Source organism: Lampris incognitus, chromosome 2 (genome assembly GCF_029633865.1).
Source record: "Lampris incognitus isolate fLamInc1 chromosome 2, fLamInc1.hap2, whole genome shotgun sequence".
Classification (NCBI taxonomy): domain Eukaryota; kingdom Metazoa; phylum Chordata; class Actinopteri; order Lampriformes; family Lampridae; genus Lampris; species Lampris incognitus.
In genome coordinates, this window is record NC_079212.1 from 32,718,079 (window position 1) to 32,744,022 (window position 25,944).

General features: G+C 42.7%; 1 protein-coding gene across 1 annotated transcript in view; it reads left to right on the top strand.

Annotated features, from left to right (window-relative positions):
• The window catches only part of cacna1db (calcium channel, voltage-dependent, L type, alpha 1D subunit, b), a 212,252-nt gene that overhangs the window by 62,179 nt on the left and 124,129 nt on the right, over positions 1-25,944 (top strand). The window contains exons 4-7 of the mRNA XM_056275518.1: positions 3,364-3,503; positions 10,315-10,457; positions 14,926-15,078; positions 24,603-24,799. Of these exons, the coding sequence (XP_056131493.1) occupies positions 3,364-3,503; positions 10,315-10,457; positions 14,926-15,078; positions 24,603-24,799 (633 nt within the window). The remainder of the gene's footprint in view (positions 1-3,363; positions 3,504-10,314; positions 10,458-14,925; positions 15,079-24,602; positions 24,800-25,944) is intronic.

A 25,944-nucleotide genomic window follows, 5' to 3' on the forward strand; every position in this document is an offset into this window, starting at 1 on the left:
GCGTCATGTGTTCCTCCGCCGACGCGCTGGCCACGAGGATGTCGTCTAAGTACACAAACAAAAATGGCATGTCACGGAGCACAGAATCCATAAGGCGCTGAAACGTCTGCGCCGCCCCTTTAAGGCCGAAAGGCATACGTAAAAACTCAAAGAGCCCAAAGGGTGTGATGACAGCCGTTTTGGGGACATCCAGTGGGTGGACCGGCACTTGGTGATACCCCCGCACTAAGTCGATTTTGCAATAGATGGCAGCGCCCGCCAGGTGGGTAGAGAAATCTTGTATGTGCGGTATGGGGTACCGGTCGGGGGTCGTGGCATTGTTTAGGCGACGGTAGTCCCCGCACGGGCGCCAACCCCCGTCGGCCTTAGTAACCATGTGAAGAGGGGAAGCCCACGGGCTGTCAGAACGGCGGACAATGCCGAGGCGCTCCATAGTCAAAAACTCCTCCCTGGCTATTGCGAGCTTGGCCGAGTCGAGGCGTCGGGCCAGGGCGTAAACTGGGGGGCCCACTGTGGTGACATGATGTTCCACGCCGTGCTTGGCCACCGCCGAGGAGAAGGTGGGTGTGGTGAGCTCGGGGAAATTTGCGAGCAGGCGTTGGTATGGATCCCCGGTGGAGAGTGTGTTAGCGAGGCACAGCGCTCCAGCGCCCCCAAGCGTGCAGGGGTATGACGCAAAAGAGACGGCATCAATCACGCGACAGTTTTTAACATCCACCAGCAGGTTGAAAGCACAGAGGAAATCCGCACCTAGGAGCGGGGTGGATACAGCAGCCATCACAAAGTCCCAGCCGAAACGTCGGCCGCCAAAACACACGTCCACATGTCTGATACCGTACGTCCGAATGGACGTGCCGTTGGCGGCGTCCATCTGGGGGCCGTGACTGTCGGTCATCGTGTCCACAGCTTGTGCTGGTAGTATGCTGCGTTGAGCGCCAGAGTCAACCAGCAGCCGCCGGCCCGACAAGGAGTCTCTGATGAACAACAGCTTGCAGTCACGACCGGCGCCCATAGCCGTTAACGAGCGCCGGCCTTGGCGTTTCCCTGAACCCTGTAACTGCAGGGTTTGCGACACTGTTTTGCTTTTGCCCCAAACCTGGCAACCTTGGCGGCGGGCTGTCACCGCAGCCGCGGTGTCCATATAGTCGTACACAGGTGGTGGTGGGGCGGTCTTGTGGGGTAGCAGGGCATGCACAAACTGTTGCCGGTTGGCCAGGAAAACCCTGTCTGCTTCAGCAGCCAGAGAACGGTAGTCCTTGGAGGCGGCGAGAGGAGAACTGGCCAGTGCTGTGCGTACAGGTGCGGGTAGCTGCCTCAGAAAAATGTGTGTGAAAAGAAAGGCCGGATCAGCCGATCCCAGCACAGACAGCATTTTTTCCATTAACTCAGACGGTTTGCCGTCGCCGAGGCCATTCAGGGACAGTAAACGGTCTGCCTTCTCCAGCTCCGACAGTTCGAATAGTTTCAGGAGGAATGTCTTTATAGCATCGTACTTGCCAGCAGCTGACGGAGCTTCCAACAGTGTCATTGCTCGCGCCGTTGTCGATGCGTCTAACGCCGCCACTACGTGGAAGTACTGCGTTGCATCCTGCGTTATCCCTCTCAGCTGGAACTGGGCTTCCACATGTTGAAACCACGGCCGTGGATTATGTTGCCAAAAGTCGGGTAACTTCACAGTAGCGGTGTAAATGCTAGCGTTAGCAATAGCCATGTTGTTAGCACCGGCGTCGTCGTTGTCAGACATACTCGTATTAGTAGTTCGATCACGTCGGGGTCACCAATGTGGAGTTAGAAAACAACGAGACAGGAGACGTGAGAGTAGACGTAGTCGAGGTAGTTTACTAGCTCCAACTTTGCATGTCATACATTCGACAACGACACTGAACTCCCAACCGGAAGCGGAAGCCATTATCTGACCCCTCGCCTCTTCCCTTAAAGGTACACCGTCCTCTTAGGTGAATGTCTCTAGTTATATAGATGTGGGTCACCACAAACGCTTGTTTAATTCCTGTTCCCCCACTGTCACTTCTGTGGATCCCCCTCTATAAATTATGCGTCCCGCCTTCATCTCTCAGTTTTTGTGTTGTACGAGAGCGGTAAGCGACACTGTCTTTCTGTAAATTACTTGCTAGCTTAAATTTACAGTGTAGCATGCTAACATATTCCTGTGCCATTTAATTTGTGTTGGGTCTGAAGAGTACTATATGTCGCTATTGACCGGATGATTTTGGTTCTTTTTTTAAACTTTGTCAGGTATGTTTTATATATCTTAATGTATTGACTGCAACATTATCGCCCTTTTGTGTTGTACATGAGAGAGGGGCTGAAGAGAATATGTCGCTATTGACCGGAGGATTTTGTTTAGGGAAGAGGAAAAGAGGAAGGTTTAAGGAGGTTTACATGCAGGTGGCTGGCGTGACAGTGGAAGACGCAGAGGACAGGAAGAGATGGCAATGGATGATCCGCTGTGGCAACCCCAAACGGGAGCAGCCGAAAGTAGTAGTAGTAGAGAATAAACGGAGATTGCCGCCAAAGATATCCTGATCTGGGCCAATTTATCAAACACAACGCACGCGAGACACCACCGGTTACATTTGGTGCCGTAACCCAGATAGCCCGCACCACAGGCGACTGCGGCTAACCAGTCAAAGGGTCAATACATATACGGTTACATATATATTATATAAATACGGTTACATATACTCCACATAAAGAGTGAAGGCGGCTACAACAGCCATTGTCTTGACCATTGTAATTAAATGTTTTTTCCTTGTGTGCGCTAGTAAGATTTATTGTCGATAAAGTGCTGCACATCCTTCCGTTTATGCTCCAAAGCTCCAAGCTCATTGGCTGTTACCAGAGCCGGTCTCTGATTTCAGTCTGTTGCACATTCACAGTATGGGGCGCAGTCTTTACAAAATCAAACATGCTTAAAAAATAGGCTTGCAAAGACTAATCGGGACTCAGCGTGGGCCACAGAATCTCGAGTTTTAAGGAGCTCTTTCACACAAGAGGATAATCGATTATCGGCCCCCTGTGGCTTCAGTCGGCGAGGACCGCCTTAACTGCAAAACGCGAGCATAAGACAGCCAGTCAGAATGGTCTACAGCACTTTTTCAACCACGCCCAAAATTGCCTACTTTGGTTGCTGTACTTTTTTCTTTTTGCCATGCTAACTTCTTTTTCCTCACGACTAACCAACATGCTGGCCTTGCTGTTATTTCTATAAGATTACCATCATGTCTACAGAAACTTGAATATGTGAAACATGATATTATAATGTCTGAAAAAGCAAACTTCTTTTTCTTTCTTTCTTTCTTTCTTTCTTTCTTTCTTTCTTTCTTTCTTTCTTTCTTTCTGCAGGAGACAGTAGAATATGCCTTCCTGATCATTTTCACTATTGAGACGTTTCTGAAGATCATTGCCTACGGTCTGGTCATGCACCAAAACTCCTATGTCCGAAATGGCTGGAACATGTTGGACTTTGTCATTGTTATTGTGGGGTGAGTCAACACAAAGGAATGATGCACAAACTCACATACATTATAAAGCCCCAATATCATAGAAATCTTAAAACTTATCATGGAATTTATGTATCAAAAAACAATTTAATCCCCTCAAACATTCGTATTTAAACTTCAAAACTTAAATCTTATTGTACAGTTAAAACTACAATCCTGAATGTTGTCTTTTTTGTTTCACTTACTGAAAACTATGAAAACTGTTAATTTCAGCTGTGTTTGAGCAGCCACTCCATATGAAACAGTTAAACAGAATACACAATGCTGTTGTGTTACCACCATCTCTACAGCCCCCAAAAAATGGTGGAACCTGTGCTTTCGCTATTTATTCAGGTGACTTTTTTGTCAGATCCATGGATACCAGGGCTAGCACAGAAGGAGCTAACGCTAGCGCCAAAGACCAGCTATGCCCAAGGAAGCGTGGCAAAAAGCTGGTGCTCTGGTTCAACTTAGAAGATGGAAACATCACTCCCCACTGTCGAGTATTTTACTTTCTAATGTATGCTCCCTGGTTAATAAGCATGATGATTTGGCCATCGTTATCGACAGCAGACAGGATATTGCCGACTGTGTTTCACCAAAACCTGGCTGAACGCGGGCGTCCCGGACTCAGAACTAGACCAGGAGGGTCTCTCTCTACACCGAGCCAATCGCACCGAGGCTTCACACAAGAAGAAATGTGGAGGTCCGTGTTTCTATGTCAACCAGAGGTGGTGCGTAGACACAACATTGATCTCACAGGCCTGCTCTATGGTGTTGGAGACACTCACTATTAAATGCAGACCATTCTGCCTGCCAATAAATTTCACTTCTGTCATATTAGTTGCTGTTTACATATCTCCATAAGCAGCAGCTACTGAGGCAGCTCAGCAGCTATCAGCCCACATCATGGAATTGGAAAACTCCCACCCAAACTCGGCGGTGCTGGGACTCGGAGATTTTAACCAAGTTAACTTGAAGAGGACACTGCCAAGGTTTAAACAGCAGATTCATGTGCCCACCAGGTATGATAAAGTACTATTGCTAATGCCTTTCATGCTGTAGCTTGGGCCCTCCTTGGGCAGTCAGACCATAATTTGATCCTTCTCATCCCTGTTTACTGCCAGAAACTGAAATCTGTTAAACCAATGACTAAAATGGTAAAACAATGATCTTCCCAGGCAATGGGTAGACTAAGGGACTGTCTGGACAACATTGCTTGTTCTGTTTTCAGAGAGTCATGTTATGATCTTTATGAATATACTGATGTGGTAACTTCCTACATTAACTTCTCTCAAAATGTATGTGTGTGTTCCATCTAAGTCTGTGATTATATACAGCAACAATACACCATGGTTCAACAGAGAGATAAAACAATTATGGAAAAATAAGCATAATGCCTTTAAGGGTGAAGACAGGGAATTGTATAAGGTCACCAAATACGATTTTCAAAGAGCTGTCATAAAAGCTAAGGCTGTCCACGGTGGTGTAGCGGTCTAAGCATCGGCTTTGGGTTGATGCAGTTGCCCACTGGGGACTGGGGTTCGCGCCCCGGTCTCATCAGATCCGACTATGGCCAGACTCGATGAAGCGGCAATAATTGGCAGTGCTGTCTTTGGGAGGGGGGTGCAGTCGGCTTGTGTTCATCACATGAATGCGTCTCTGTGTGTGTCGGAAAACGCAGTGGTTCGGCCTGGATTCGCCTTGTCACGGAAGTGGCGAGGTGTCTCCTTCGAGACTGCCGGCCGGAGAGATGCAGTTGGTGAATGCATACAGTACGAGCGTGGGAGTTTGAACTAAAATAGGGATCGATTGGCCACTAAATTGGGAAAAAAAGGGAAAAATCAGAAATACATTTAAAAAAATAAAATAAAAGCTAAGGCTGACTACAAATGCAAGTTGGGAAACAAACTCAAGGCCAGTGATGGCAAGGGTGTATAGCAAGGCCTTAAACAGATAACTAACTATAAAACCACTGTTTCAGTAGTCAATGATGACCCCCCCCAAGCTGCCTGGCAGACTCAGTGAATTGTATTGTTTCTTTGACAACAATCAAAGCCTAATAAGACAGCCAATAGTGGCCAGTTCCCTAACTCCCCCCTTTGTAGTAGAGGAGTATGAGGTGAGGAACCTGCTGCAGAGACAGAACAGCTGGAAAGCAGCAGACCCTGATCTTGTATCCTCTGCTACCCTATAATGTTGTACAGATGAACTTGCTACTGTGTTCTCTGATATTTTTAACAGGTCTCTCAAGGAATACTAAGTTCCTGCATGTTTTAAATCCGCTGTCATAATCCCTGTACCTAAAAAAAATCCAACATCAGTTGCCTGAATAATTACATACCTGTCACCTGTTAGTATGTAAACGCCTATCCAACACAGCCAGCTTAGACCCCTACCAGTTTACATACAGGGCAAATGGGTCTGCAGAGGATGCTATGTCCTTCTGTTTCCATTCCATCCTGCAGCTCTTAGAAGCTCCTGCCACTTATGCATGGGTTCTCTTTGTAGACTCCAGCTCTGCTTTTAATATGATCTTACCTACAAAACTTTTTGATAAGTTATGGCAACTAGGACTAGGAGTCAGTCACTCTTTATGTCATTGGATATTTTACTTCATACAGCATAGAACACAAGTAGTCAAAATTAACAACAGGCTCTCTAAAACCCGGTACATAAACACTGGTGTCCCTTAGGGTTGCATACTATCACCTCTCCTTTATTCATTGTACACGAATGACTGTATTTCACATTGTGACTCTGTTAAAATTTTAAACTTGCTGATGACACAACAGTGGTAGGGCTGATCTCATGTGACAGTTAATGAATCAACCGACAGAAATGTGGTCTTGACTCTGATTGACTGGTGCTCTCTACAACTTGGAACGGAACGTCTCCAAAAATGAAGAGCTGGCAGTTGACTTTCAGAGAGATGGGAAGACTCTCCTGCCACTGACCATCAATGGTCTAGAGGTGGAAAGAGTAGAAAGCTTTAAGTTTCTTGGAACAACAATCTCCTCCTCTCTGAAATGGCATGTCAACTTGATCTGCATCATCAAAAAAGCTCACCGAAGACTGTTTTTCCTGCTCCCGCTCAAAAAGTTTGGGGTGCCTAGAAAGGGGATGCTGCAGAACTGCAATAGAAAGTGTTCTCACCTTTTGGATATCTGTGTGGTATGACAACTCCACAGCTTAGCAGAGGAAGCAGCTGGACAGAATTGTCTCAAAAATCATCAGCTGCAAACTCACCCCCATCTCTTACATCTACGAGACCTGCATTAAGTGTAAAGGTCTAAGAATACTACAGGACTCCACACACTCTTGCTAACCCCTTCTTAATAACTCTCCCCGCAGGAAAAAGACTTGGGGCCATCAAAACTAAGACAGCTGGTTTCCTCAACAGCACTTACTGCAGAACCATCCAGTTACTAAATGGCTCCCCCAATTGTGCATCAACACTTTACAAAAGCAAAGCACTAACCACTACTGTATTTTATGCCATTTTGTACGGTATTTTTAATATTCTTATTTTACACTAGATCTTACATCCATGGATGTACATAATGTCTTATAGTGTGGGGGTTATATGTTGTGTTTTATTATGAGTTATGCTGTGAGTGTTGTTCTGTCATGAGCATACCTAGGCAAATTCCCTACAAATAGGTTGTATGGCAACAAAGTATTGATTCTTAAAGTATTGAATATCGTGATGTTGGGTGGGGTTTCTGTTGGTACCTTGTTAAACTTGTTGCAACCTGTCTTCTGCCAACTCAATTTCCTACCATGTCAAGGATGTAAAATGCAATGCGCTGTATAATTTCCCCCATAATGACCGACTACAAAAGCATTCATGATTTGCATATTCATGGGTTAGCTATTGTCTTAAATATGACAGATATAGAAGATATCCAAAAGGAAATGTGTCTGCATGTAGATGGCCAGGATTGTAGCTTTAAAACCTCTTGTTAAATTTAAACACACACATACACACACTTGCACACAGAAATATAAAGGTTTGTTTTTCCTTGGTGATAATTTTTCTCCACTAACACATTCTTCCATGAACATATTCTCCTTGCCCCCCCCACACACACACACACAAACAACATACAGACACACACAAAAACGTCTCACATACATGGCCTCGTGTTCATTCACATGTGCTGTCATGCTTTGTCTTGTATGTATTTTGGCACACACACACATACACCCTCCTTACATGCATGCACACGAGCAGTTTGAAGCAGGCATTTCACCTTTTATTTGTCAAACTCCTCATTAAAATAATAGAGTATCACCTGACAGGCTGCCGCTTTCTCACCATGTTAAATAATTAAGTTCAATTCCCTTCAGTTTGATTTAATACAACTCAAACCAAATGCTTTAATGCCCTTACTGCCAATGCTGCTACATTCTGTTAGTACAACACAATAATGCAGCTCAGTTCCAGTACAAAAAAAAAAAAAAAAAAAACATAACTGCAACACCGTCATCATCCCACCATCACCAGACACATCATAAGAATGACACACAGTACATGCATATCAGTGCACATCACAGTTGGATGGGGCTGATCTCTACGCTGCCAACATAACAGTCACGGTGCGCTGAGTGCAGGATACAACAGGTTGAGCAGTTGGAGGTGCTCAGAATTTGTCCTGCAGAGCTAAAGAACCTGTTTTTGAAGTGGTATATTTCTGTGGACAAGGAGGATGCTGACATCCGGCCATATGCACCCACGTAGCCATCAGAGTCATCAGATTGGTTACTTATTAGAAACAAATGAGACGAAACACTTCATTATAATGAAAGAATGTGTATGTATAGGTAGGCTTAATTAGACAAGGGACTCTAAGGGTCGAGTGCGTTTCTTCTTTAATAGTGTGGAAATAAAATAACGCGTCAGTACCAGTCTACGTATGTTGAAAACAAAAACAAATTGCATAAAAACATGAAGGTCCTTACTCAAAAGACAAACACACATGGGAGAAACACACTTTAGCACACATGATTAATCATGCATGTTCTCACTCATGGCACCTATGTGAATTACCTCCAAGAACCCATGACATTTGGGTGGCAGATGAAGGATTAAGAGATGGACATCAAACACACAACACACACACACGCACATGTCTAAGCTCATATATGTGATACCAATACAATACCTGCGCATGAATATGAACACAACTACATGTACCATGCTGATGAAAAGAGATTTAAGGTGGGAGCATACAACCACACACATGCACATGACCACACAAATGCAAAAAAACATGCACCAATCACACACTGATTACTGCATTTCTTTAGGGTACCAAGCTGATGGGGTCAATAATTCTTATTGAACTGTTGATTGACCCTTGAAGGACATATCAGCTGAGAGTAAAACCTTAAAAAAAAGGGTTGTTTTCATCAGTGACAGGAAACTGGATGGCACACATACTGTTTTGCTTACCTAAAATTTCTGTTGAACAAGTCTGATTAACAACACATGACAGAACATGAGTTAATTTTGAATTTCTTGTCCAGTGAAATTACCCTTACCTGCAATCATCTTTCCAATGCAGGACACTTGAAATTTAGATAGGTTGGATAAATGAGAGAACAACTTTGGCTTTCCCTCTGTACAACTGCAGTTGAATGGTTAGCCTTCATACAGAGTGGTCAGCCATTGAAAAGCTGATTAAAAATGTCCTAATTTGTTTATCAAGAGATGTATGTGTACAAACAACAGCTACTGCTCGTCATAACAGCTCTAGTGTCCTTAATTCATTTTCAATAAAAGTCTAACTGAATAAAATATATTTAATGAACAGTTGCAGGTGCATTGAAAATGAAGCACAGGAATACCAGTACTTCATAAAGCTCTCTTTTTTTACCCTTCTATCTTTTTGGATTTTTTTTTTTCTACCGGGAGAGACACACACACAGACATGGGGCCTTATTGAATGTTGCAGGTGATGGTTTATTAGTGGGCCACCTGGCTTCCAGTGTAAACTGGATGAAGTGTGAAAAACTCTTAAGTAAATACACAAGAGCTAAAGCAAGAATACCTTCACTGTCACATGGACACATACACTTGTGCGCGCACACACACACCATGTCACCCTATACTTGTGGGGACCCCTTGTTGACTACAATCATTCCCTAGCCCTTAACCCTAACATTAACCATCATAACTACATGCCTAACCTTAACCCTTACCCTAACTTTAACCTAATCCTAATCCTAATTCTAATTCTAACCTTAACCCTAAACCCAAGTCCTAACTCTAAAATAGACCCTTTTCCTCATGGGGACCCATAAAATGTCTCCACAAGGTAGGTGGTTTTAGGTTTATGTAGCCTAATGGAGACATGTGGTCCTCTTTAGGGTAGTAAAACCTGGTACACACACATGCACGCACACAAGACACAAACGACACACATGTTCTGCCCTCAAACACTGGCTGCTAAAGAGGTTTAATAACAGTTTTTGTCTCTGTTTTTTGTACTTTCTCTGCCTTTCTCTATCCAACTCCCTTGTCCTCTGTCTCTCGTTTCTATTCCCTCACATTAAATCCCTCTCCCTCCACCCTCACCTCTCTTTCTTTCCCCCAATGCTCTCATCCTATCTCTTGCTGTCCGATTCTCTCCCTCCTTCATCTCTCTTACCTTCTCATCCCTTGCATGTTTCTACTCCTGTCCCCTCATTACCTCTTTTCCTCTTTCTCTTTTACCTCTCTTTCTCCCTCCCTGCCTCTCCTATGCCTCCCTATTTCTACTTTTCACCCCCCCTCTCTCTCCCACATCTCTCTCTCTCCCCTACCCAGGTTGTTCAGTGTGGTGCTGGAGTTAATAACCAAAGACGCTGATGCAGGGGGTCAGTCAGGGGGGAAACCGGGAGGCTTTGACGTTAAGGCCCTCCGAGCTTTCCGCGTGCTTCGGCCCCTTCGCCTTGTCTCTGGAGTGCCCAGTGAGTAAAGTGTCACCTTAGCACCGATTTTCATTTGCTTTAGCTAACACACTTTCTCATTGCATCGACGTTTGTATTGTGTTTTGGTTATATTTTGCTAATAATATCATTCAGGGAGATTTACAATGAAGCAAACAACAGTAGAATTGACTTTTATAACTCAGTCCATCCGACAAGCGTATTGGGTAACATGGTGTGTGAGGGGGAAAGCTGGGAGTATCTTTTCAGTTGCGCCCTGTATCGTGTGACTGTATCCGCACTGGGAACTGCTGTACAGACCAAAGAGCGATTCTGTTTCCCTGACACTTTAAAAACTGCGACAATAAGGAAAACAGGGAAAAGCGAAAATTCATTAGATTGTTTTAAAATGTAAGGTTATTAATAAATTACTGCTGGATCCGTGATGCTTCTTAGTATCGCGTTCAACCAATCAGCAGTATGCACCACTGCTAACTCCACCCAAAGGTTCTGGGAAAATGCACTTGGTAAGCACCCCCCAAGGTGCTGCTAAATGAATTATTCCACTGCTAATGGAAACAGTTTCTGAACCTATGGGTGCAGTTTGTCAACATGGGACAGTGTGGCATGTGACAGCAGGGGAAAGGTTATTTTAGCATCCATGCAATAATATTCCTCTCAACATACAGTGATCGTGTGAGAGAGCTGGAGTAGTGGCTCTCAACCATGTGCCATGGAGGGCCATGTGTATCTTACAGACCCTAGCGTTACACAGCACAATCTGGTTTCTGTAATTAGTCTTCCCCTGTCTTGTTAAAGGTCTGCAAGTTAGTGAAATATGAACCTGTACAGCTGGACAATATTCTAATACCTATCCTAAAAACTATATACTAGAACACGGTTGTGTCTGTTTTTATAGTATCCTATTTTACCCATGCCTTCACTCATTCTTACTGTACCTCTCGAGTCAACTTTTATGAGGGGCCCCTGTTGGAACCAAAATCCCAAGCTCGGACAGTGTTGCTGTTATTCTGTGTATGTCGTGCCTCATGGGAAGTTATTGCAACAATGGTGAAAACCCAAACAGCCAACGAGTATTGCATTTGATTGTGTTCTTAATTTCTCTTCCAAGAACTATCACTCTGTAAAGTGTTAATTGACCTCCTCTTACAGCCATCCATGTTGTCTTTGTAGAGCCCAGTGAGTTGCCATGGCGACCTAACACCTCCAAACAGCAAATGCTTTTGTTACTTGTGGAAGTTTCATTGTTCCTCTCAGACACTTGAGGAGCCTCTGATACCCCTTTCACAACCCGCAGAAAACCCGCTAATGTCCGCCTTTGGTTAATATAAAAAGGCAGATGTTCGCAGGTTTATTGGCCAGTGTGAAAGGGGTATGAGTTGGCAGCACAACTTTGTGATTTTAGAAGAATCAAGGACACGTCATTTAGTTTTGTCTCATTTAACTGACCCATTTTCATTTCGTTATGAATAACTTCCATTATTTAACCAGGGTTCAAATCCAGAGTGACTCACAGCTGAGTTATCAGGTTAATAGATGTTTTGCTTAAAGACTCAAATGACACAATGACAGGTGGCCTGGCCACATGGCTGTCTGACGTGGTGGCATCTGTGAACTTTGAGCAGCATGGCATGTTCTGTAGCATTTTCCTTTCGACTGGCCACCGAACCACCATTCGTCTAGTTGTTGTCAGCCTGTACTCTAAGAGCGCTAACTTGAGCCCCAAACCTGACTTTCACCAGACGACAAACCTAATACAGGTGCTGTATTAGGACGAGAAGGGCTGTTGTACATAGTGGGGGATTTGTGACACAAACCACACACACACACACAGATGAATTGTGGTTTAAAGGTAGAAAAGATGGATCTTAGATGATTTATCCATTATCAGCAGTATACAGACAGACACATTCTCTCTCTCTCTCTCTCTCTCTCTCTCTCTCTCTCTCTCTCTCTCTCTCTCTCTCTCTCTCTCTCTCTCTCTCTCTCTCTCTCTCTCTCTCTCTCTCTCACTCACTCACTCACTCACTCACTCACTCACTCACTCACACATACGAGCGCGCACACACAGATGGATTGTGGTTTAAAGGCAGAAAAGATGGATCTTAGATGATTTATCCATTATCAGCAGTATACAGACAGACACATCCTCTCTCTTTCTCTTTCTCTCTCTCTCGCTCTCTCTCTCTCACTCACTCACACACACACATACGAGCGCACGCGCACACACACACACACACACACTCACAGTGGAAGCAGACCCTGCACTTGTTCACTCACATTGTCCTAAAATGGGACTTGTGAGTTTGTGGTTTCGACATGGGACGCCGAGCACATGGTACGTGTGGCATTCAAGTGGTTAAGTTGAGAGAACACCATTGCTAGGCAACTGGGCAAATGTTATGTCATTAAGCCAGAGAGGCCTGACGATTTAGCTACCTAACAATTAGCGGACCAATATCTCACTTTCGGTATAATAGAGGAAAGGGAGTATCAACATTTTTCACGGATAATTTATTGAATTACTTCGGAAGACTCCATATAACTTAAACTACAATATAATTATACTTACTGTCCACCACAAAAGGATGTTCCTATAAAAAAATAAGAATCACATCACAACTCATGAACTCAGAGTTGACAGAAAATTTTCACAAATCCCATTTGAAAGCACCCTCGGTCCCTCACACAGTAGCAGTGCAGGTGTTATTTCCAGGTTCGACTCAAGGATGTTCCAGTACAAATTACTACACAGCTGTCTTACACACGGGATGCTTCTCAATATCGAGTACTCCAAGTACGGACTCTCGATCTTGAGACATCGGATTAATCTGCTAACTATATATGTATTCGAAAAGCTGAACTTTCTTACCATTTATATAGCATGTGATAAAACAAAAAGAAGTTTGTAAAAGCCTACTTCTGTCTGTCAGATGGTTTGCGTCAAAGATAGCCAACTAGATATTTCTCGATAGCGATTTCACACACCGTTTTATTTTACCACATGCTATACATGATTTAGAACTTAGCTTTCAAATGCATAAATGGTTAGTAGGTTAATCTAATAGATAACAAAGTGGGAGGGATTGTTTAAATCACGGGGTCATATTTTAGTGTAACACCAGTATTAGCTCTAAAAAAGTCAGAGCAAATTTTAACAGAGGGCAAAAAATTTGATATCTGCACATTTGATTTCTTGCCACAAATTTTGTCATAAGTGAATTTGGCACCAGAATAACAGTTATAGTTTGAAAAGTCATTAACTTTTATTTGTAGGCTCTGCTTTCAAATCAGCAAGTTACCTAAAGGCAAACTCGTGTTTTGGGGCAGTATTTTGTCTGCGACAGATGATGTTTCACTGATTCACAAGCCCACAAGTTCACAGACAAGTTCATCCATTCCATTATCCAAACCATTTATCCTACTCTCAGGGTCACAGGGATGTTGGAGCCCATCCCAGCATTCACTGGGTGGCAGGCGGGGAGACACCATGGACAGGCCACCAGTCCATCACAGGGCTGACACACACACACACACACACACACACACACACACACACACACACACACACACACACACACACACACACACACACATATGCACACCTAGGGAACATTTAGTATGGCCATTTCACCTGACCTACATGTCTTTAAAGTGTGGGAGGAAACCGGAGCACCCGGAAGAAACCCACGTAGATACAAGGCTCGAACCCAGGACCTTCTTGTTGTGAGGCGACCACGCTAACGGCTGTGCCACCGTACCACCCAGACAAGTTCACTTATTGAGAAATGCCATAGAGAAGTAAATGACACAGGTTGTCTCCACCAATCCTAATTTCCCCTGCCTCCAAACCAATGCCCAAATCAAGTCTCACCTGCCCCAAAATTATATTTTTCCACTACTTGCAGATAATATACATACCTAGTACTGATAATACAGAACAAAGAAAATGTTAGAAGTTAAGAGAGAAAAAAGATTTTGTTGGTCTGCTCCCTCTCAATCCTGGAGATATTGTGTGCTTATTTTTGGATTGGATTTACATCTCGCTCCAGATGAAGTCGCCTTTATGTGTGTGCCTTCTTTAAGTTGCCATGGCAACACATGCATCCACTGGTCTCACTGACGAAAGCAGGACCTGAGGGAGGAAGCTGAACTTGCATCGAGTTGAAATGACATTAATAGTTCTATTCAGCAGGACAACATCTGTCTCTGTAATCAAATTGTGATATTTACACATGTTTACATAAACCGATGAGGTAGATTTGTGATTTGCCCTCTCCTAGATGTATTCATTGTTATCACAAGGCTTGCAGTAAAGTGGATAATTGTGTTACTGCATTGACTGATACATTTAGAATAAATTAAGCATGTGTAGATATGTGTAAATTCATCTGTTTTCTGTTTGTGTGTATGTGTTTGCACTTGTGGATATATGCTTATATCTGCTGCTCTCTGATCTTCAGATGTGTGTGTGTGTGTGTGTTTCAAGGTTTACAGGTGGTGTTAAACTCCATTATTAAAGCCATGGTACCACTGCTCCACATCGCTCTGCTGGTCCTTTTCGTCATCATTATCTATGCCATCATTGGTCTGGAGCTCTTCATTGGCAAGATGCACGCCACGTGTTATGTGGTGGACACAGGTATAGCCCTAACAAAACACTGGTCCTCACTTTGGCAAAAAAAGGGGATAAAAGTGAATGCTCTTATACTCTTATCCTCTGTCTACACTGCTTGTGTTGCTTAAAGGGAAATTTCACTGACTGTTTTGTGTATATGTGATCATTACTGATGAGTAATGAAGTTGACTGAAGCAATACATCCTCACTGTGAGCTATCTTGACAGAGAAAGTGGTGTTCTCCTGCTCACAGTCTTTCTCATGGTGCCTACATGTACCAGAATGCATTCTATGTAATCCTCTCTATTGTCATCCATAAAATCCTCAGCGGTAGTGTAGTGGGATGTCATTTCCACCACTGGAAACGTAGCTTAGTCAAGAGAACAGGGATGTGTTTTTTGAACAGCATGTTTAGAGTAGATTAGAGTATTAGAAACCCTGCTAGGCTGTAGTTTTTTCCATCCGCCAAATGACATCATGATACGTCACTTGGTGGACAGAAAAAAACTCTGTTTCACTGCCGCCCCAGAGATGCAGAAATGATTGGGAACAACTGCAAGTGTTTTTCATGTGCTATCCCTGTCGCAGATAGACAGAGATAAGTCTGAAAATTGATGAATTTTCCCTTTAAACAAAATGTTATTGACGTAAGCCATCTATCTACAGGTGCACCTCCTTCTGTGTCATAACTGGCTATGAATTTTGGTGCACATTAGAAAATTTAAAGGGCAAGTCAAGGGCTATACATGAAAAAAAAATTCTTCTGACTTGAGTGATAAGAAAAATTACTGGCAACCGTGGGCTACTGTACTGGCCTATAGATTTTTTTTGCAAAATGCAACATGCTTTTGACGAAACATAAGCAGCAAGATTCTTTACATTTTTTTATCCACCTGTTTTGTGTTGTTGTTGGGATGATTCTCTTTTTCTTCTTGTATGTTTTTTTGCTAGCATTAAGTGCTAGCATGTGTTCAACAGCCACACCTCCAAACCTTTGATAGCGTTTTTTACAAGTGTTGCATTAATACACCAGTGTACCAAAAAATAGACTCGAAGCAGCAAAAAAAACCCCAAAAAAACAAAACATAGAAAAGATAATCTTAATGGGTACAAGCTTGTTGAGATACACAGCTAACAGCTTTTGGGTTATGGGAGTCAGTGACTGCAGTTGTACAATGCGGACTCATTTTAGACGGCATCTTTGCTAATGCTATGCTACTGTAGCTACATCATTCATTCATTCATTCATTATCCAAACCACTTATCCTTACTCAGGGTCACAGGCATGCTGGAGCCTATCCCAGCAGTTACTAGGCAGCAAGTGGGGAGACACCCTGGACAGGCCGCCAGTCCATCACAGGGCCGAAACACAGATTCACACCTAGGGACAATTTACCTCAACACATAACAATACTGTAATTTATCATCAGCATCACTGTTAACAAGGCTATGATAAGAAGTGTTAACTCTGGTATCTATACAAGTTTTGCTAAATAACGAAAGTTTGAAACCTAGAAAAACAGCATTCAAAGCTTTACAACGTGGTTATTCCACTGTTGGTAAACAGTTATCCAGGCCACAGTATATATATGCGAATATATATATTTGACCCATCTAGAAAACAATGAGATGATTTTGAAAAGGCTCAAAATTTGGGAAGCATTTTATGTATCCCGAATGAGAATATTTGGAAGAGAGAAAAAAAACAAATGCAGAAGGATGATCTGCCAGTCTAGCTTAAGAAGGAAGATAAATCACCATAGTTCCCATAACATCAAATCAACTCAAAAAAAAGAAAAAGAGAAAAATGACAACAAATAAAATTTCAGATGACAAGATGATTTAAGTGTTGGGGCCAGAATTAATATGAGGGTTGGCTGTCCTCTTTTTAGTTGAGACCGAGGTTGAGCTGTCAACAAATCATAGTTTTATACTTATTCTTCTTGTTTTGGCCACTCCCGTTAGGGATCCCCACAGTGGCTCATCCATTTCCACCTCTTCCTGTCCTCTGCACCTTCCTCTGTCACACCAACCACCTGCATGTCCTCCCTCACCACATCCATAAACAACCTCTTTGGCCGTCCTCTTTTTCTCTTGCCTGGCAGCTCTATCTTTATCATCCATCTCCCAATATCCTCAGCATCTCAGCTCCGCACATGTCCAAACCATCTCAAGCTCGCCTCTCTTGTGTTCCTCCCTCTTCTTGAAATATGTATTCACCACAGCCATTTCCATCCTTTTTGCAACTCCATCACCATCTGTCTTTCCACCTTCCTCTCCTTGACACCATACCTACCCATCACCTCCTCATCACCTCTGTTCCCTTCACCAACATGCCCATTGAAGTCCGCTTCAATCACCACTCTCTCCTCCTTGGGTACCCTCTCCACCACGTCATCCAACTCACTCCAGAATTCTTCTTTCTCTTTCATCTCACAACCAACTTGCTGGGCATATGTGTGACAACATTCTTCATCACATCTTTGATTTCCAGATTCATACTCAACACTCTGTCTGACACTCTCTTCACCTCCAAAACACTCTTGACATACTCTTCCTTAAAGATTGCCCCTACGCCATTTCTCCTCCCATCCATGGTAAAACAGTTTGAACCCACCGCCGATGCTCCTGGCCTTTCTCCCTTTCAACCTGGTCTCTTGCACACACAGTATATCTACCTTCCTTCTCTCCATCATATCAGTCAGCTCTCTCCCTTTACAAGTCATAGTGCCAACATTCAAAGTTCTGACCCCCCCCCCCCCACACACTCCTACCCTTCCTCCTCTCCTGCTGCCTCTGGACATGCCTTCCCTTGCTCCTTCTCCTTCACCCACTGGCACCCTGCTGGCCAACAGTACTGGTGGCAGTCATTGGTAACTCGGGCCTCGACCAACCCAGTATGGAAATCTGATTTATGATCCACATATTTGCTTTGGCAAATGTTTTATGCCAGATGTATTTCCTGATGCAACCCTCCCCATTTATGCGGGCTTCGGACTGGCACTAAGAAGAGCACTGGCTTGTGCATCCTCAGTGGCTGGGTTCATCATTGTTTTATATTTCAGTTTTGTTTAAGGACAGATTTCTAACTATTTTATGTCAAGCACCAAGTACATGTGAAAGCACACTTCAGAAGCATGTCCATGAGAACTAATGGAAATATTTACATAGATATATCTAATTTTCAGTCTTCAAATTGCATTCATCAGAAAAAAAGAGAATTTTTTTTTTTACTATGCTGAGATAATTTTACCTCTATCAAGAAAAAAATGAACTTGTTTCAAGGAATGTTTAAGTTAAATATTATTTTGTCACTTGTGCCTGTGATGGACTGGCGGCCTGTCCAGGGTGTCTCCCCGCCTGCCGCCCAATGACTGCTGGGATAGGCATCCCACAACCCTAAGTAAGGATAAGCGGTTTGGATAATGGATGGATAATGGATGGAATTGATCTACTTTATCCTGCCTCACTTAAAGATATCATTGCTTGATAGAAGAAAATTCTTAGCAGAAACAAATGAAATAATCTAATACCATGTTTTTCCCCCTTTTGCCAAGAAAAGTCAAATTTTATGATCTAACACTAAATTAAAGCAGATGTAGACAACTTTTCGACCCCCCCCCCCCAATGTTTCCAAGTGTTTCTAGTGTTTGTGCCGCTGTCGCAAAAACAACCGGATCACTTTCTGTTTATTAGCAGCCTGACTATTGTCCACAGCAAGAAACAACCGTAAGAATCACAATTTGAACTTTCTAGTAGAAACCCTGATTTCAGTGGTATAATAAAGGCAGAGTAAAACATCTGGTAGTGTTAATAAATAGGCAGGTTGTGTTACTTACTGATCCAGTAGAAATAATGCCAACTGAATGTCAGTTTGACACCATCAACGTTTAGATTGGTTCCCTATAAGCCTGTTGATGGTGTCATTGTTCTATAGCTGTTACACTGTGCAATCAACATTTAATGCATAATGATAAGTTAAAACAATAAAGCTTTCTACTGTCACCTAAAAATTGCTTGCTAAAATGGCTGTTCTGCATAGCTGGTTTCACACAAACATGCAGGATTTTATGCCCATTGGGTTTTGAGAATGAATGGACATATATGTATGATTCATATGAATGGAAATAGGGAGAGAAAAACAGGACCGCTCAACAGATGGTGGATTAAAGCCAGTGATTAAATGACTGAGATCTGAAAATCATGTAAACACGCCTGACCTTTTCCCTAGCATAGACTTCGAAAAGGAAGTCTTTGAGATGGATGGATTGTGGTTTAAGGGCAGAAAGGGTGGATTTTAGATGATTGTCAATTATCAGCAGACAGATACATCCTTCTTTCTCTCTCTCTCTCTGTCTCTCTCTCTCTCTCTCTCTCTCTCTCTCTCTCTCTCTCTCTCTCTCTCTCTCTCTCTCTCTCTCTCTCTCTCTCTCTCTCTCTCACACTCTCTTTCTCACACACAAAAACACACACAGAGCAATATCCTCATTCTAAAATGGCTGACTGGTAGCACATCAGCAGCTTATTTCCTGGGGCATGGGTGGGCTATATAGGTTAGCAGTTTTCATGTACTGTCATCAATTTCTCTCCTTCTATTTCTGTCTTTCTATGTCCCTTCCTCCCTCCCTCTCTATTTTATCTGTTGGGAGAAGAATTGACGAATTGAGAGAGGTCATGACAAAGCTAGATGGAAGCTTGTTTTAATCGTCATGAGAAGGCACTTTGCTTGTCTGCTTGAGTGTGCATGGTTGAATATGTATATTGTGTGTATGTGTGCATGTGTGTTTGGAAGCAGCTGTAATAGACTGAATGGCTGCATCATGATATAGTGACAGAAATCGGACTATACGTACACTACCGTTCAAAAGTTTGGGATCACCCAAACAATTTCGTGTTTTCCATGAAAAGTCACACTTATTCACCACCATATGTTGTGAAATGAATAGAAAATAGAGTCAAGACATTGACAAGGTTAGAAATAATGATTTGTATTTGAAATAAGATTTTTTTTACATCAAACTTTGCTTTCGTCAAAGAATCCTCCATTTGCAGCAGTTACAGCATTGCAGACCTTTGGCATTCTAGCTGTTAATTTGTTGAGGTAATCTGGAGAAATTGCACCCCACGCTTCCAGAAGCAGCTCCCACAAGTTGGATTGGTTGGATGGGCACTTCTTTGAGCAGATTGAGTTTCTGGAGCATCACATTTGTGGGGTCAATTAAACGCTCAAAATGGCCAGAAAAAGAGAACTTTCATCTGAAACTCGACAGTCTATTCTTGTTCTTAGAAATGAAGGCTATTCCATGCGAGAAATTGCTAAGAAATTGAAGATTTCCCACACCGGTGTGTACTACTCCCTTCAGAGGACAGCACAAACAGGCTCTAACCAGAGTAGAAAAAGAAGTGGGAGGCCGCGTTGCACAACTGAGCAAGAAGATAAGTACATTAGAGTCTCTAGTTTGAGAAACAGACGCCTCACAGGTCCCCAACTGGCATCTTCATTAAATAGTACCTGTTAGAGCCTGTTTGTGCTGTCCTCTGAAGGGAGTAGTACACACCGGTGTGGGAAATCTTCAATTTCTTAGCAATTTCTCGCATGGAATAGCCTTCATTTCTAAGAACAAGAATAGACTGTCGAGTTTCAGATGAAAGTTCTCTTTTTCTGGCCATTTTGAGCGTTTAATTGACCCCACAAATGTGATGCTCCAGAAACTCAATCTGCTCAAAGAAGTGCCCATCCAACCAATCCAACTTGTGGGAGCTGCTTCTGGAAGCGTGGGGTGCAATTTCTCCAGATTACCTCAACAAATTAACAGCTAGAATGCCAAAGGTCTGCAATGCTGTAATTGCTGCAAATGGAGGATTCTTTGACGAAAGCAAAGTTTGATGTAAAAAAAATCTTATTTCAAATACAAATCATTATTTCTAACCTTGTCAATGTCTTGACTCTATTTTCTATTCATTTCACAACATATGGTGGTGAATAAGTGTGACTTTTCATGGAAAACACGAAATTGTTTGGGTGATCCCAAACTTTTGAACGGTAGTGTATGTTACTTTGTAAGATGTGTGCATGCGTTTATAAATATAATTGTGTATGTCTGTTGTATGGTTGGATGTATTTGACTGAATTGTTTTGTGTGTGCATTTATATACATGTTTGTGTGTGTGTATGTGTGTTTTAATGTCTGTTGCCAATATGCATTTTTTGTGTGTCTGCAAGAATTTGTTCATGGGAGAAAAAAACGATGAACACAGCAGCACAAACCTGTACGGCTCAGTGTGTGCAGGTTTGCCTGGACTCCTGATTTGTTGAATGTGCATGTGTATCTTTAAATGCAATAAAGGTTTTAAGCTGCAGAAGGTTTATGTTAAGAAGTTTGAATGCTGATGTCGCTGGGTATTTGGTGACTGCGTTAGTACGCATGTTCGACTCAGAATGGGTGGAATGTGTGGTGTAATGTCTCAGCAAGACAGGATATCTGCTCTGTGTGTGTGTGTGTGTGTGTGTGTGTGTGTGTGTGTGTGTGTGTGTGTGTGTGTGTGTGTGCGTGTGCGTGTACGTGTACGTGCGTGCGCGCATGTGTACACATGCAGTGTGCATGTGTGCGTGCATTACTGTGATGGTGATATAATGATACCATAATTGCAGATAACAAACCAGTGTTGCATGATGAACTGGTGACTATTTAAAAGTAGATACATGCACTACTAATATCAGTAACTCCATATAGTAGACAGACAGTAGGAGGCACGGTGGCCCAGTGGTTAGCACTGTCACCTCACAGCAAGAAGGTCCTGGGTTCGAACCCCGGGGTTGTCCAACCTTGGGGGTCATCCCAGGTCATACTCTGTGTGGAGTTTGCATGTTCTCCCTGTGTCTGCGGTGGGTTTTCTCCAAGTACTCTGGTTTCCCCCCACCATCAAAAAAAGACTTGCATGTTAAAGTTAATACTCCTGTCTGCTCCTGACCGAGGCATGGCAAGACGAACTGGAGTTGGTCCCCGGGCGCTGCACGGCAGCTGCCCACTGCTCCTAGCTGCGCAGCTAGAATGGGTTAAATCCAGAGAAAGAATTTAGTAAAAAAATAAACATATATACAGTTAAGGTCAAAATTATTAGCCCCCAAGGAACTATGGAACATTTCCCTAAAATTCTGCCCAATGTTTGCATCATTCATAAAACTTTACATAGTAAAACATTCATCAATGTTAAGGTCCCTATTTAGTACATTTTGGAATGTAAAATAAATCTTCAGGTTTGCTTTATACCAACTGTAGTGAAAATTGAGGTGGTCAAAATTATTAGCCCCCATGTGATTTTTTTGCTTTCAAACCACACCTGAGCAATCAATCAGCTTTCAAACCACACCTGACCAATCAGTCAGCATTGAACTTAATACTTAAGGGACTCCAGTGAACAGGGCTAGTGGCACTTGAACACTTGATTGAGAGGGACTACTCTTAAATTCGTGGTAAGAAGTAATTTCATCATGCCAAAAAGTAAAGAAATCAGTCTGGAACTCAGAAAGAAGATAGTGGATGCTCATCTTAAGGGGGAAGGCTATACTGCCATTTCCAAGCGTTTCACAATGATGCAATGTACGTAACAGCTCTACGTTGCATCATTGCAAAACACAAGGAGACAAATTCTGTTAGAAACAAACCTGGGCGTGGTCGAAAATGCAAGATTTCAAAAACTTTGGAGAAGAAAATAGTCAGAGATGTCAACAGCAATGCCCGGATCTCTGCCAAGATGATTATTGCTGAACTGGATTCTTCTGGACTTGATGTTTCAAGGAAGACTGTTGTGAGGGCTCTTCATTGTGGTGGGCTTCCAGGTCATCATCCAAGAAATACTCCATTGTTCACACAGCGGCACATCAGAGCCAGACTGAAGTTCGCCCGTGAACATTTGAACCATGGGCATGAGTTTTGGAAGTCTGTCCTTTGGTCTGATGAGACTAAACTTGAGCTGTTTGGGCACATGGATGTTGCTTTTGTTTGGCGAAGGAAGGGAGTGGCCTTCAACCCTAAAAACACAGTTGCCACAGTTAAACATGGTGGTGGGAGCATAATGCTGTGGGGCTGTTTTGCTGCTTCAGGCACAGGGAACCTTGTTTGGGTGCATGGGATCATGAAGAAAGAAGATTATGTTGACATTATGAAGGATAATGTAAAGAAATCTGCTGCCAGTCTAGCTTTAGGTCGCTGCTGGGTCTTCCAGCAAGACAATGACCCAAAGCATACATCCAAGTTGGTCTAAAACTTTTTGAAGGACACCAAAATCAAGGTTCTGGAGTGGCCCTCTCAGAGCCCAGATCTCAATCCTATTGAGAATCTGTGGCGGGAGCTCAAGGTTAATGTCCATGCTCGAAAACCAAGCAATCTGGATGAGCTGGAACAATTTGCCATGAAAGAATGGGCTAAGATCCCTCAAGAGACATGTGCCAACCTAGTTAGGAACTACCATAAGAGGTTGTTGTCAGTTGTGAGTCAGAAAGGTTACACTATTGACTATTAATTGTCAGAGGGCTAATAATTTTGGCCTTGTCATTTTTGTTTTTTCTTGTTTCAATTCAGTGCATCAGTAAAATATCTTAATCAAGCTTAGTGGAGATTTTGTCTTTGTTCTTTTGGAAGCAATTAAACTATAAACACTTTTGGTTATGGTCATTTCCATGGAAAAGTTAAGGGTTTTGTTTGATTTCATAAAGGGTGCTAATAATTTTGAGGTTATCTGTGTGTGTGTATATATATATATATATATATGTATGTAGTCTGTTAAAGCTACCTGTTTTAGGCCCTGTTTAAAACTGTTTGAAAGCTTAAGTGTTTTTAGTGTTGTGTCAAAACTTTATCAAGTGGTCATTCTGTGTCATAAAATCAGATTACAATATGTAATCTGATTTTGGCAGCACGCTACTGCCTCACAGCAAGAAGGTCCTGGGTTCAAACCGCAGGCCGTCCCAGGTCCTTTCTGTATGGAGTTTGCATGTTCTCCCCATGTCTGCATGGGTTTCCTCTGGGTGCTCCGGTTTCTGCCCACCATCAAAAAGACATTCATGTTAGGGTTAATACTCCTGTCTGTGCCCCTGAGCAAGGCAATGGAAAGAAGAATGGGAGTTGGTCCCCGGGTGCTGCAGCTGCCCACTGTTCCTATACAGTAGGATGGGTTAAATGCAGAGAACAAATTCATTTTAACAACACAATTTGTTGTAAGAATACAATGTCAAAATAAAGTGGCTTTCTTTCGTTTGTTTAAATTATATACGAAGGTCTCCAATACTAATACTAGAAGAGGTTTCTGGTCAGTCTTAATTAACTCCTTTCCTATTACTTTCAATACTATTTCCAGCCCAGCAGGAAAAAATAAAATGAAGGCTCATATTACATTATCGAAATACCCAGAGGAAACCCACATGAACACGGGAAGAATATGCAAACTTCACACAGAGGGGTAGGGATTGAATCCCAGAACACTATTGCTTGTGAGGCAACAGTGCTAACCTCTAAATCACTTCCTTCCTTCCCTCCCTCTTTCCCCAGGTGCCCTGGCAGAAGAGGAGCCAACACCGTGTGCACTGTCGGGTCACGGCCGCCATTGTCTGCTGAACAGCACCATATGCAGGGAGGGCTGGCATGGCCCCAACAATGGTATCACCAACTTTGACAACTTCATGTTCGCCATGCTCACTGTATTCCAGTGCATCACCATGGAGGGCTGGACCGATGTGCTCTACTGGGTAAATATATCCCTCTCTATCCTGATTTAAAGGGACTATAGGTCATGTTTCTGTTTACCTGAAGGATGTTATTAAGACTAGGGTTTGTACATATTAGCAGGGGTTACTAAACAGACCTCTTAAGACTTTTTGTCATTTGAGAGGTCTCAGAATACATCTTGATCAATTTATTTTTCGCTGGTGACGAAAATTAATAGTTTTTGGATCCTGTTTGCTATTTATTTGTATTGAGTTGTATAAATAGAAGTGAATATGAGATAGTTATTACATATTATAATATGGTGGTGAACTTCCAACATCCATTGAGCAAATGTTGTGTTGCGTCACTGGGCTGGAAGCTGGATATCAGGGGCAAATACAGCTCATGCCAAGCAAACAATTACTAGTGATTTATTAATGTTGCTTTAAAACGGCTCACAATCTGCCTCAAACAATCTAGAAATGCACAAGAGAGCGATCCTCAAAAGTGAAAAGAGTCTGCATTAGCACTGGATGGAGTTAAAGGCAGTTATTTTACACTCCTATTCATTTTTACATAACAGGGCTGGATCTTGAATCCCTTATTTGGACATTAAGTTTATGCCCTGTGGGACTGAAGTACACATCCCCAACACACACACACACACGCATACATACACACACAAACAAACAAAACAAAAAAGCTTACATGATGAGTTGTATTTGTTGTTATTTAACATCCCATCTCCAGTAAGACTTGGCTCGTACACACCATCTTCACAGCAAATCATCTATCCACTGACATCAGCCAACATGCAGTGTATTGAATTAGTTTGTCTTGCTTGTTTGGATTTGTCCTTGAATGATAGAGGCCAGGAGTCAAGCAGAATTACACAATGCACCTTTAAATAGGAGTATTTCTTTATTTCTGACTCCTGTGCTGTGTCTCTCACTGCTGTCATACCAGTCGGACTAAGCTGGAAAACTGGAACATACATTCATGCTACCTACAGCATTTCTTGCAATGAATCTCGGGGCTTCCTGTTTGTTTCTATTATTCAAGTGCACAACTGAGGCATCCTGTATACTTCCTGGTTGGCTATTTAATTTATTTTTCTGTTCCTTGGTTTTGGAGTCATACTATTGCTTTTAAGTATTGGTTTCAACACATGATGAGAGTAAACATA